Source organism: Coffea arabica, chromosome 8c, assembly GCF_036785885.1.
Source record: "Coffea arabica cultivar ET-39 chromosome 8c, Coffea Arabica ET-39 HiFi, whole genome shotgun sequence".
Taxonomy (NCBI): Eukaryota; Viridiplantae; Streptophyta; class Magnoliopsida; order Gentianales; family Rubiaceae; genus Coffea; species Coffea arabica.
In genome coordinates this window covers 42,820,917-42,832,856 of record NC_092325.1, presented here as the reverse complement: position 1 = coordinate 42,832,856, position 11,940 = coordinate 42,820,917, and the positions used below count along the sequence as shown (strand labels likewise).

General features: G+C 35.7%; 2 protein-coding genes across 7 annotated transcripts; one reads left to right on the top strand and one right to left on the bottom strand.

Moving 5' to 3' along the window:
- Positions 1 to 2,048: 2,048 nt before the first annotated feature.
- Positions 2,049 to 6,427, bottom strand: LOC113719703 (uncharacterized). 6 transcript variants are annotated; one of them, XM_072064149.1, is made up of 9 exons: positions 6,061 to 6,420; positions 5,758 to 5,806; positions 4,908 to 5,335; positions 4,378 to 4,772; positions 3,325 to 4,293; positions 3,105 to 3,211; positions 2,718 to 3,009; positions 2,511 to 2,635; positions 2,049 to 2,404 (listed from the first exon to the last, which is right to left on the bottom strand). In XM_072064149.1, the coding sequence occupies exons 5-9, from the start codon at positions 3,410 to 3,412 to the stop codon at positions 2,318 to 2,320; spliced, it is 699 nt and encodes a 232-aa protein (XP_071920250.1). In that variant the 5' UTR covers positions 3,413 to 4,293; positions 4,378 to 4,772; positions 4,908 to 5,335; positions 5,758 to 5,806; positions 6,061 to 6,420; the 3' UTR covers positions 2,049 to 2,317. The 6 variants fall into 6 exon arrangements, 5 of the variants coding, with proteins under 5 accessions (XP_071920250.1, XP_071920249.1, XP_071920252.1 ...); XM_072064148.1 differs by lacking the exon at positions 4,908 to 5,335; XM_072064151.1 differs by lacking the exon at positions 4,908 to 5,335 and having other exon boundaries at positions 4,378 to 4,741.
- Positions 6,428 to 9,848: 3,421 nt separating this feature from the next.
- On the top strand, positions 9,849 to 10,761 carry LOC140013187 (probable lipid phosphate phosphatase beta). The gene has a single exon (XM_072062296.1). It carries the CDS (start codon positions 9,946 to 9,948, stop codon positions 10,591 to 10,593), a length of 648 nt encoding a protein of 215 aa, XP_071918397.1. The 5' UTR covers positions 9,849 to 9,945; the 3' UTR covers positions 10,594 to 10,761.
- The last annotated feature ends 1,179 nt before the right edge of the window (positions 10,762 to 11,940 follow it).

Genomic DNA, 11,940 nt, shown 5'->3' with positions numbered 1-11,940 from the left:
TGTCCTTGTTTTTTTTTTTTTTGAACGAATCTTTGTTGATGCTAGAAACCCAAATAAAGCTTAATGATGGATATATATATATATATATATATATATATATATATATATATATATATATATATATATATATATATATTCTTTGTTGAATCTTGCATTTGGTTATTAGTCCTTCCTGGCCAACAAAAAAGAGAAAAAAAAAAGTATTATGTTAGAGAGTATGTTGATACTTAAACAGTGCACACTAGTCACTAGATGCGATTATGGTCCAATAAATATTATTATGAGTTTCGTTTCTTCCCCTTGCAGTATTGCCAACATATGTTATCATGGCAAAAAGTGGAGGATTGGCAGGAGAGTAGTTATAATATCATGTGACTTAATGAGGTTAAGCCGCTTGTAATAGAAGAATTCCCTGATCTTTTTTAAACAAAAAAGAAATATCAAAGAGAAGAATTGATGGAGCAACTTCAACGTACGACAGGAAATGAAAGCATTTACTTTCATTTGTTATTTTCCCAACCCTAGACAGGGTAAACTCTACCGTGTACTATCTATTCCCTTTCATAACTCACAGTTTTTTGTATGAGTGTTTCGATACTATCCGTGTACTATCTATTCACTAAATAGTTTTGTGCTCTTTCGCTTGTTTTTATCTTGAAAACAGGCAGGTGCGAGTCAAGTCCGCTGGCAGCATTGTATAAAATGTTAAACCTTCATCATTTTATGGCCCCAGTTTGTAGGGGCGAGGAAAATCGAAAAATTTCGATTTACTGATCGAATTCGAATTGAATTTGAAATTTTGAATTCGGTAATTCGGAATGGAAATCGGAATATCCGATTTCGAATTGGTCGAATTCGGTAATGAGATTTTTCAAATCGAAAATTTCGATTTCGAATTCACAATTCAAAATCGAAATTCGGAATTCCTATTTCGATTTCAAATCTATTATATATATATATATAATATAACATTTATATTATAATAATAATTTTTATATTCATGAATTAGGTGTTATAATAATAATTTTTATATTCATGAATTCGGTGAAATCGGAATTTACTGAATTCCGAATTGAATTCGGAATTGGTGAATTCGAAATCGAAATCGATCGAAAATTCTGATATCAAAATTTCAAAAAATTTCGATTTTAAAGTTTCAAATTACCGATTTCGATTTCGATTCACACCCCTACCAGTTTGGGTGTTATTTCACTAAAATCTCTCAGATCCTCAAGCACTCTCTCTCTCTCTCTATATATATATATATATATCCCTTTTCATTTCATTTTCTTTGTTCTGTTCGAACACTCCAATCATTGCTAGCTGTAGTAATTTTTACCATCGATTAAAAGATGTCAATTCACAAAACGATTATTGGGATGCAAAAAAAAAAAAAAAGAAACTTGAATAATTAGTTTTTCATATGTCATGAGCAATTGGCAAATCTTTTGTCTAGCTGGCCTGAAAGGGAAAGCTTTATAGCTTCGTATGCAGAAATTGGTTCTTCTTTATATACAATTTAATTTATTCAATCTCTTTTTTTTTTTAAAATAATAATATACACATGTTGATGCCTAGAATATTTCTTCACTGCTTAAGTTCAACGAGACAGTTGGAACGCTAAAATATTCATATGTTAGACGACAACCTTCGAGACACGGAGTCGTGACTGGTATATATTCAACCTTCGGCTATTAAATGCTCTGATCATTTTTAACATGACCAGCTAGTACTGTATAAGATAATGTGAGTTTCATCTCCACTTCAATTCATTAAACTTTGAATTTAATGCTGGTTTTAGGGAAAATTTCAGCGGCAATGTGACAGCCTGAGGAACCAGACTTCGAGGTGGTTTCACTGCATTACTACCATTAACATCTTATCTTAGTTCTGTCTTTAACCTAGTACTAGGAGGGTATCACCGCGCGATGCGCGGTGTGGGAATGTAATGATACCCAGTAATGCCCAGTTGAGTAATTAATTTTATAATATTAATTAATTCAAACAAGAAGTAATGTATCAAGGATTGTCGGCTAGTGGCTGCATAGTTTAGCTAAGAAGAAGCAAAAAATTATCACTAATGTATTTAATTCATAGGTAGATTACACAGCATAGTCCAGCTAAATTTGTTAGGCATTCGAATAAATATTGAATGTGTGATACCAAGGAAAAATCTTTTCAACTCCGGTATCGTCGAAAACTAAAACTGTAAATATATTTTCAGATTCCGGAACAAAAACAAGAGTTTCGTTGTGCTACAGTTGATGCTCAAGAACGAAATCTCTCCAGTTTTGGTGAAGGCGTTTATGTTTTACACCTATTTGAGCACTTTTGTTCCAGTATTGATAAGCAACATGGGAGTCTTGGTACCATTGATGAAGTGATCAATAAATCGTGGAATTTTCTGTCATGAAGAGGTGTATATCAGAAGATATGCAGAAACAAAAGGAAATTGATTCAAAGAAAGTTTAGATGACAAATAGAATGCAGGTAAACATGGAATAGCTCACCAAACTGTTTGGAGTTGCAGAGTTAAATATTTGATAAAAGCAAATCGAATCAGATAGATCTTGGCAGAAATTTGGCCTCAGTGATGAAGCAACTTGCCGCTGTGTAGTAGGTGTATGGATATCATCTGCAATCAGTAATTATGTGATAAATTTAAAAATATATATGATATGGATGAGGATATGAGATAAATATAGTGATATTTTGACCTTGTGATACAATGACATTCATGTGTAACAGGTCTGGTAGGGGAACTGTCCAGGGCAATAAAACTTGTTTTTGTAGTTCACAAAAGTAAATGACATCAAATATCAGGTTTCCGCTATGTCGAAGTAACAACGTGTCATGTCTTTTAATAATGTTGTGTTTACAAAAAGCATCCCATCCTTCCTGGAATGCATGATCAGTAACTATGATAATCCATTGCCGCAGTCCAAACCTTAGAACGATTCTATTGCAATGATGCTGATGAAGTAACAGTTCAAACTGACCAAGTAATACCTTGAAAAAATGAGGCAGAAAAACAACATCAAACAATACCAAGCTATTCAACTGTAAATGCTGCAAATATAAGTGAAGATGAATTAAAAGTTAACCTGTCCTCTGTGGATGCATTTGAGTAGAAAACAGCAAGCTGGTAAACAGCTATTTGTGAGAGGAAAATTCGTCGGAGATACAGACATTGTTTCTGCCATTGATCTATCTAGAAGAAAGTTGAAGAATCAAAAAATCAGAAAAATGGCTTGTTAACAGAAATTGCAAGCACAAGTCTGTATTATCTTATGAGTGCTAGGAATAGATCGCAGAGCAATTTACCTGTTGACAAGTTCTTATGCAAAAACTGTGTGGTGCATCTGTATGGTGGACAGTTTTTATGTATGATCTTGTAAGAGATAAAGAACATATATATAAAGAAAAGATGAATGTAAAAAGAATATATTTTTGATTGATTTTAATGCTGAGTGCAAGCTCTTTCCTACCACCATTGAAAAGATTTATTAGTTGCAGTAGAGAAAGGTAAGGAACAATGAATAGAAAAGACAATTGAATGCTAAACATTAAGTGCGAACTGTCAATTGACAGCATGTAAAGTAATGCATCTGTAGTGCTTTAATGGTTTGAAAGTAAAACTGTTGTTATTTTTAACGTGTACTTGGTATGTTAAATGGAGCAGATAGTCTGACATGTAAGTAGCAAGAACTGAATATATAAGTTTGATTTGAAAAAATGCAGCCTTGTGTAATAAATGAATAAGCATGCATACAAAACTGGATGTACGAAACTGATAGCAGCAACTGTATTGAAAAAAATATAAACAAATGGAAAGGAATCCCAAATTATATAGATTATAAAGCTGTCAGTTCCACAGAAAGAGAGTTCATCGTCAGGTATCTAAAAATATCTGTAAAAATCCTTATGCTTCCTAAGATGGAGGATTTCAGTTAATCTTTGGAAGCCGGACAAGAACTTTGATACAGGTGCCATTATCGAAGTTCAATGGTCATGACAAAAGCTGTTTAGTAGATAACCACGTACAAAAGCCAGGATGAGTAGTATTTCCAAAAGCAACTAACAATCTGCCTAAGCATAGAAGTGCAGATAACAGAAGCAAAAAAATATTAATGTCTGAGCAATCCAAAAGATAGTGAAGGTAATTCAGCCTAATTTTGCTTTCTTTTTGGAGTCAGCATCTGGACTGTCAAAGTCATTGCTGTCGACAGTTTCTGTTTGGTCAAACTTTTGGCTGAGTCGAAGACGCACTTTTTGAGCTAGAACCACCATGTCCTGTAAGCACAATGCTTAGTTAAGTTAATAGTTGATCGAGAGAAAACATAATTATGCATTACAACTCTAGGCATATTTATCAACCTGGTGTCAGTAGCTGCTCATTTTCTATCTGTTGATCAGCTGAAAGAGAGACAGATTCTGGTTCATGTGTTAACTGAGGACAACCGAATTCTGGTTCAACTTTAGAGCAATATAAAATGGTATAACGCTGTCTGGCATCAGCAAGCTGCGTTTGGACTGGTTTAATGTGAACCAGAAATGTTTTGTTTTAAGGTGTGTATGAACAAACTCGAGCGGCAACTCAAGATTCTGGAAGAAGGACGAAAGTTATCATTCAATTGAGCTCCTAATTTTTCTCCTAGGCAGACAAAAATCAGGTTCAAAAGCGGAAGAAGAGATGTTCAAATTTTTTCTTTTTTCGGGAAGGAATTTTCCTCTGCAACTCCTAAGATCAGCATTAGCAGCAAGTGAAAATTCTGCAGATTGTAAATAAAGATGTATCCATTTACAAAGAATTGGAAAGTAAAACCAACAACGAATAGCTAGGGAAGTGAAGGTGTGTTAAAAACCACCCATTGAATAAGAAGAAATAAGGACATCACCAACTATACCTGCAAGATTACTTGCATTTGGAATGTCACTTGTAATTTCAACAGAGGAAGCAAAATCAACACGGGGAACAAAAGAAGCATATGCGCGAGAGGATATATATTGTAATGACTCAGTAATAACATCGGTGCTGTCATGACCGCTCTTCAATGCTTCGCCTCCTAATAGTTCACTATGCATGGAAGGGTGATTCGCACTATCAAGATTTTCATGATGCGAATCAGGGAAAGAAACACCTGATTCTATATAACCAAGTGGAACCTTGCGAGTACGTGGGAGCAAATGTGTATCTTTTTTCTGTGCAGATCTCTTTTCTCTTCGACGTTGCAGAAGTTCTTTTTTTTTCAACAGTGGCATTTCTGCATACTTTTTTCGGCGAGTAGCATTTCTATCCATTTGATTTCACTAAGAGTACTAAAATGGCGAAGGACTATATAAAGAAAGGAACATCCAACTCAGCAAAAAAGAATGTAAACTAAAAACCTCCAGAAAATAGAGCGAGTAAAAATGAAATAAATAGTAGAGAGGTAAAGGAGTTAATAGGTAACAGCTTAGCAAAAAGCAAATATGTGACGAAAACAAAAGACCAGGCAGATGATAGTGCAGGAAATATACATTTTCTTGCTGGAAATAGAACAGCATCAGAAACAATAGAATAACATGTACATGGAATGTGTAAGGATCACAAAAGGCAAAAAAAAATCAAAAAGATCCAAACTAAAAAAAGGTAAAACTGGAGCAAAATTCAACAAACAATTAATCAGAAAATGCATGTCAAAGAGTAAAAAAATTAAAGGGTACAATACAGAGAAAAGAGTAAAAGAAAAACAGAACAAAATGAGAATAACTAACCTGCTTGTATGAAGAAGTTCAACACCGCAGAAGTGAATAACAGCAAAAACTATCAAAGAAACCACGAGAACGCAAGAGGTCATAAGAAAATGTGGGAAAAAATGAAGGGGGAAAAATAAGCTGGTTTGGTGATAAGAATTAAGCAAGGATGAGGGAAAAAATATAAATGGACGAACCAGTGCGCAGGAAAGTAGAGAAGTAAGGAAGAAAAAAGAAACACACCAGCATGACAGCAATTCTCAAATATACGAACAATTAGAGGAAAAACAAAAGGAAAAAAAACTGTAAAATGAATATGCTTACCAGGAAGCAGCAACAACAGCAGCAGTGCAAATTAAAACCAAACCAACAAACGGGGGAAAAGGGAGGTTCAAAATAGCTAAAGAAAAATGAAGAACAATGCTTATGATGTAGCTCTTTCTGCTTAGCAAAGAAACAAGAGCAATAGAGTAGGGAAAAGAATGCAGCAGATGCACAATTACCACCGATCATGATGATGATCAGTAGAAAATCTGCTGTGGGAAACCAGAGAAACGGTATAACCATTGTGCAAAGGGAAAGCAGAAAACAACATCAATCAATGGAAGCAAAAGAGCTGATGGGCGACCAGGAGAAGAAGTGACGGTATCTTGCAGATTTACAGACATAACCCCAAGCAAAGGACAAAAAGACTACAAGGGCTCGTATGAGGAAGCGTAAATGCAGCCAGAAGATATGGGTAATATAATAAAATAAGGCAGCATTATTCAGCCAAGTACAATCACTTGTCAACAAAAGGGGGCTGATGACAATTAATGTGAAACGGTCGATGAAGAAATCGAGAAAGCATGCATCGAAACTAAACAAATAAAATGCGTCCATAGTTAATTGCAAAGAATTGGTAATTAGATATGTTAATTTATAAAATGAGCTAATTATGAATCAATTAATCATTAAGATGGTCAAAAGCAAACAAGAAAAGACTCATGAGAAGCGGTTTTTTCAAGGTGGAGCAATGTCGACATATTAATTGACTAACAATTAATAGCAACAATTTGGTAATTAACTACGATTCGTTAGGCAAGAAAAGTAACAATATTACTTAATTAATTAGCAGTTAATTGCAAAAAAGGGCAACCAAAGTATAATCTGACCAGGAAAAAAAACTATTTTTTGGCTAATAACTACATACAACTGGTAATTAAATGCAATTTGTCTAGCAATAAAACCGCGAAATCAGAACTTAATTAACATAAAATGAGCTGGAAAAAAGTCGATAACTAAACCTAATTTGCGGGGCAACCCAAAAAATAAAAGGGCATTTTCTTAAAGAAATTTGGGAAAAAGGGATTAATGTGTTTTTTTTTGGAAAAAAAGTTTTTTTTGGTTAATAATTGCAAAAAAGTTATGAAGTAAATACGATTTGTTGGGTAAAAAAAATGCCAATAAAAAAAGACATGCTTAATTAGTTATTAATTTATAAGATTAGCTAATTATGAATCAATTAATTATTAAGATGGCCAAGAGCAAAGAAGAAAAGACCAACAAGAAACGTTTTTCTCAAGGCGGAGCAATGTTGACATATAATTGAGTAACAAGTAACAGCAACAATTTGGTAATTAATCGCGATTCTCTATGCAACAAAAAAGTAACAATACTAATTAATTAATTAGCAATTACTAATTGTTAAAAAGGGCAGCCAAATATGATTTGATTGGCAACCAAAAAAAAGTGACTAATTTTTGGCTAATTATTACATACAACTGATAATTTAATGCGATTTGTCAGGTTAAAAAACATAATAATAATTATAAAGTTGGTAATTAAATGCAATTTTCTGACTAAACATCGCGAAACCAGAGCTTAATTAATAAAAAATGGATTGAAAAAAAGTTGATGACCAAACCTGATTTGTTGGGCAACCCAAAAAAAAAAAGAGGGCATTTTCTTAAAAGAATGCGGAAAAAAAGGTAACAAAGCAAGTTTTTTTGGACAGCCAAAATATTTTTTTTTGTTAATAATTGCAAGAAGTTACGAATTAAATACGACTTATTGGGTTCAAAAAATGACAATAAAAAAACGGCATCATTAATTAGCCACTAACAATTAATTAGTAACTAATAATAATCAATACAGTTAAAGCAATAATTACAATAAAAGATAAGAATTAATATTTGCGATTTAGCCGGCAACGTGGGGCCAAATGCTGGCGGAACACTCCCGAGCAATCAACGAACAAAGAAATAAAAGCAATTGCTAGGCATTCAATTGTCAAACGGGCTGGACGACCATCCAGAGGAAAGAATCACGGGCCGGATGACCACCAATCATCCAATGGAAGCCAGCCACGTCAGCAATTGAAGTCCAATTGAAAACAAGGGCATTCCCCAATAGACTAGATATGTTAAAGAATGCTTGGGGCAGTGCGTACAATTTTTAATAATCGGTATTAAAAATTACGTACTGCCAAGTAAATGTCGTTTTTCTGTGGCCTTGAACGGAGATGGTTTTACTCGTTAGTTCAAGCAAAATAAATTGATACTATGGGAGATTAGATGAAATGTTGAATAACAAATGTTTCGAGTACGTTTTCCTTCCTAAAGATCAAAACATCATTGAGCCCATGTCATGCGTTGTTCCACACAATCAGCTCCACTGAGCTTGATAGATAGTGTTCAACAAACACATCATTACCATACGTTTATCCAACAAAACTATTGAATGCTTTTAGTAATCATCCACTTCTTCCAGGAGGTGGATCTATCAGTACATTCTTCTTTTTTTAGCAGTACATTCTTCTCATGTATTCCACATGCAATGATCATTAATTTGTTTCGAGGAAGTTTTTGCTGCTCCTTCCTTTTTTGCCTCTTTTGGCCCTTATAGATATCCTTCTTAGGGATTTCTTCCGCTAAAACTTTAAGGTGCAAAGTGCTAAAAAAAAAAAAAAAAAAATTCAGACTTTTGAAATGAACGTGGGAATGCTTGGGGTGCAAAGTGAAATAAACCCTCCTTCCTTCCATGGAATTTAGTTCCGTGAGAGCTTCATCTCTTTCGTTATTCAGGCGGCATTGATAATTGATTCTGCTGATGCTGCGTGACCACAGTGGTGGCGGAGTTCCACACGTCGAATGTGGCCACTTCTGTATTACGGCCCAGTTAGAAAGGTTGTGGACTATTGAACTGACAAAAAAGTGTGGTACTCATCAGTTCCATGACGGCCCGGCGCTTCACGACTCCCGCAACACCATCAGGGCAAGTCCAACCGAAAATTTTAGCAAATGATTCCCTGACAGGCATTTATTTATTTATTTATTTTCGACAGTCGATAATAATCTGCTCTATACCTACTCCTCCTGAAGATGGATGCACTACACACCCGTCTGAATTTTTTAGAGAACCACAAAATATGATAATTGGTGACACTTGGTGGTGGACTTGGCTCCCACCCCACCCCATCAAGACTTAAGGACTTGGCGATGGCCACCAGCCCAAAGGCGGGCTGGTGGTTCTGACGGACATCTAGTTTTATAGAGCAGCGCTTACAAATAAGTTTTAAGTGTTTTCCTCTGTCTGGTTGGGTTAATTGTTAATGGGGCTGCTCTAGAAAGCCATACTGGTGGCCGCCTGCATAGAACTTGGAACTGACCAAGGTGTTTGGATCATGGGCTTCACAACAAATTTGTTGACTTGACAACAAAGTCTTGCTGGCTAACTTCTTAGATTTTGCAACAAATAGTCATTGAAGTTCACTTGACTTCCACGCATGATTTCCTGTTTCCAGGACTAATAAGGCGAGAAAAAGTTGTCAAGGATCACAAATGTTTCTCTTACAATATGTGGCTTTTTTTTTTTTTGAAATCAATATGCAGCTTTAGTTTGTTCACCGTACTTGAATTTGGGGGTGAAATTTTGTAAAGAGAATGAGAAGCTGAACAGAAAGAATTAAAATCGATTTTCTATCTCATTACTATACTTTCATTTTTTATTTTTGGTGCGTGTGTGATTTTTTGGGGCGGGGGGGGGGGGGTCAATTTTACTAGTAATATGTGAATAAGATTTTTTTTTTTTTTTTTTGGTGATGGTTAACGGAATCTAGTTTCGATGACAACGCCACCAACGACCAACTAAGTATAACATCCAAGCCGTTTGTTAAAATCCCAATTTCCTAAAATCTCCCCAAAATCCACCCGTTCAAACCCTCAAAACATGGGCTCAACGTCCCCAACTATTCCACCACCGCCCTCCTCCGGCCTCCGCCACCTCATCAAATTCGACACTGCCCTTTCCCTCCGCCTCTACACCATAACGCAGCCCATCCTCCCTTACAGTCTCCTCAAATCCCTCGAATTCTCAGGGGACGGTCGCCTCTTCTTCCCTCTAATCCTCTCCCTCCTCCTCTACCCTCTCTCGACCACCACCGCCGCCACCACCAACCCTTTTCTCCTCGACCTGTTTTTAGGAGCACTTCTGGACCTCCTCCTCATTGGCCTCCTCAAACATCTCATCCGCCGCCCCCGACCCGTCTACAACAAAAACATGTTTGTGTCTTTCGCCGTCGACCACTGGTCTTTCCCTTCTGGCCATAGCTCTCGAGTTTCCTTCATTGCCACTTTATTTTACTTTTACTCCAATTGGGTCCGCAATCTTTTGATTAATTCAAGACTTAATCAATTCGTGGTGGAAAACATTGTTTTGATCGTCGCCTCCTGGGCTGTAATTACTTCGGTTTCTCGGGTTCTACTTGGAAGGCATTTTGTCCTTGATGTTTTCGCAGGGATGTTTCTGGGAGTTCTTGAAGGATTTTTTGTTTTTCGGGTTTTCAATTGTGAGAATCTCAGCTCATTTCTTAGATAGCAATGGATGTAAGACCTTTTTTTGTAGTGATCTGGTGGGTATTTTGTTGGACATGTGATTGAGATAAATATTGAATAGTTACGAGAAAAATCTTCTATAGTTATTGGTTTCATATTTTCCCGCTTTTGGATAGTAATTATTGCAGTAACAACTGATGTTGATATTGTATCCCATTTGGTAAAATTTGCTTAAATCTGGCTATTGTAATTATGACAGTTTTGCACCGTTAAATTTACCTTTGTCTAGGTTTTGAACTTGGAAGAAATGTTGCGTCTCTTAAAAGTTGTTTTGCATAAGTGAAATAGTTAATTGAATGTGGATGATGAGGGAGTGTCTGAATGTTTTGTTCCATGACAGTTCAAGGAATGAAACCCTCGTGTAGTTATGAAGGATATATAAAGATTTCTACTGACATTTGCTATTGGAAGTTTGTTTGGAATGTGTAGTATTTTAGTCAATTTGGTATAGTTTCAGCTGAAGTTAAAACTTTGGTGTACAGTTTTGGATGACCGAAGATTGTTTTACATTTAGGAAGCTATTAGCGATTGTGTCAAGAGAGCATCTGTTTTTTAAAGCTCTGAAATGTGTTGTAAGCTTAGCATTTAACTCAGTTTAAGAGTGCTTTGATTCCCAAAGGATGCCTAGTATGTGTTGTAGGTTTAGCATTTATGTCGGTTTAATAGTGCTTTGCTTCCCAGTTTAATAAGTGTGTTTTGCTTCCCAAAATCTCAGCAAGATGGTCTGGAAGAGCTTTTTTACATCTTCTTGTACTTGTACCTGTATCTGTAGATTAGTTGGAGACTCTCATCAAATTCATTTGCCTTCTGTTTATATCTGACCATCCGAGGTTTGATACTCTGAAAAGTTGCTGATTCTACAAATGTCGATTTAATTAATCATACGTATATCACATGATTGTGTAATGATAAGTGTGGCTCTGTGGTTGGTTCCATACTTCCATGTCCTTGTTTTACACTGTTTCAAAACTTGAAGCACCACGGGCTTTTGGTTGTGTGCTTTATGGGTTTTGTGGAAAATTGGCCATTTTTCGAGCCTTCTACCGGGTCGTGTATTTTGTTCTGTTTCATAAAGATCCTAGCATGGCTTGTGAGAATTGGTCATCTTGGGTTACTTTAAGAAGATGGAGGAACTGTTTGTGTGTTTGTTTTGCTGCCAATGTCCTCCTAAAAAGGGTAGATGTAAGATGTGTCACTACCCAAAAGTACGAGGGAGCAAAACATTTGCTTATAGAATTTATATAATATGCAAGTAAATTGAAATCATATTCATCGGGTGATAAATCTGAAGAGTGGAATTATTAGCTTTTCATTATCAAGGAAATGTCCT

Bases quoted from the DNA above. Each gene is read 5' to 3' on its own strand.
- LOC113719703 (XM_072064149.1), bottom strand. From the start codon at position 3,412: ATGTTCTTTATCTCTTACAAGATCATACATAAAAACTGTCCACCATAC. The intron at 3,010-3,104 runs GTTAACTTTTAA...CATTTTTTCAAG, and splicing joins AATGCATCCACAGAGGACAG to GTATTACTTGGTCAGTTTGA. The intron at 2,636-2,717 runs GTCAAAATATCA...TACTGATTGCAG, and splicing joins GAATGTCATTGTATCACAAG to ATGATATCCATACACCTACT.
- LOC140013187 (XM_072062296.1), top strand. From the start codon at position 9,946: ATGGGCTCAACGTCCCCAACTATTCCACCACCGCCCTCCTCCGGCCTC.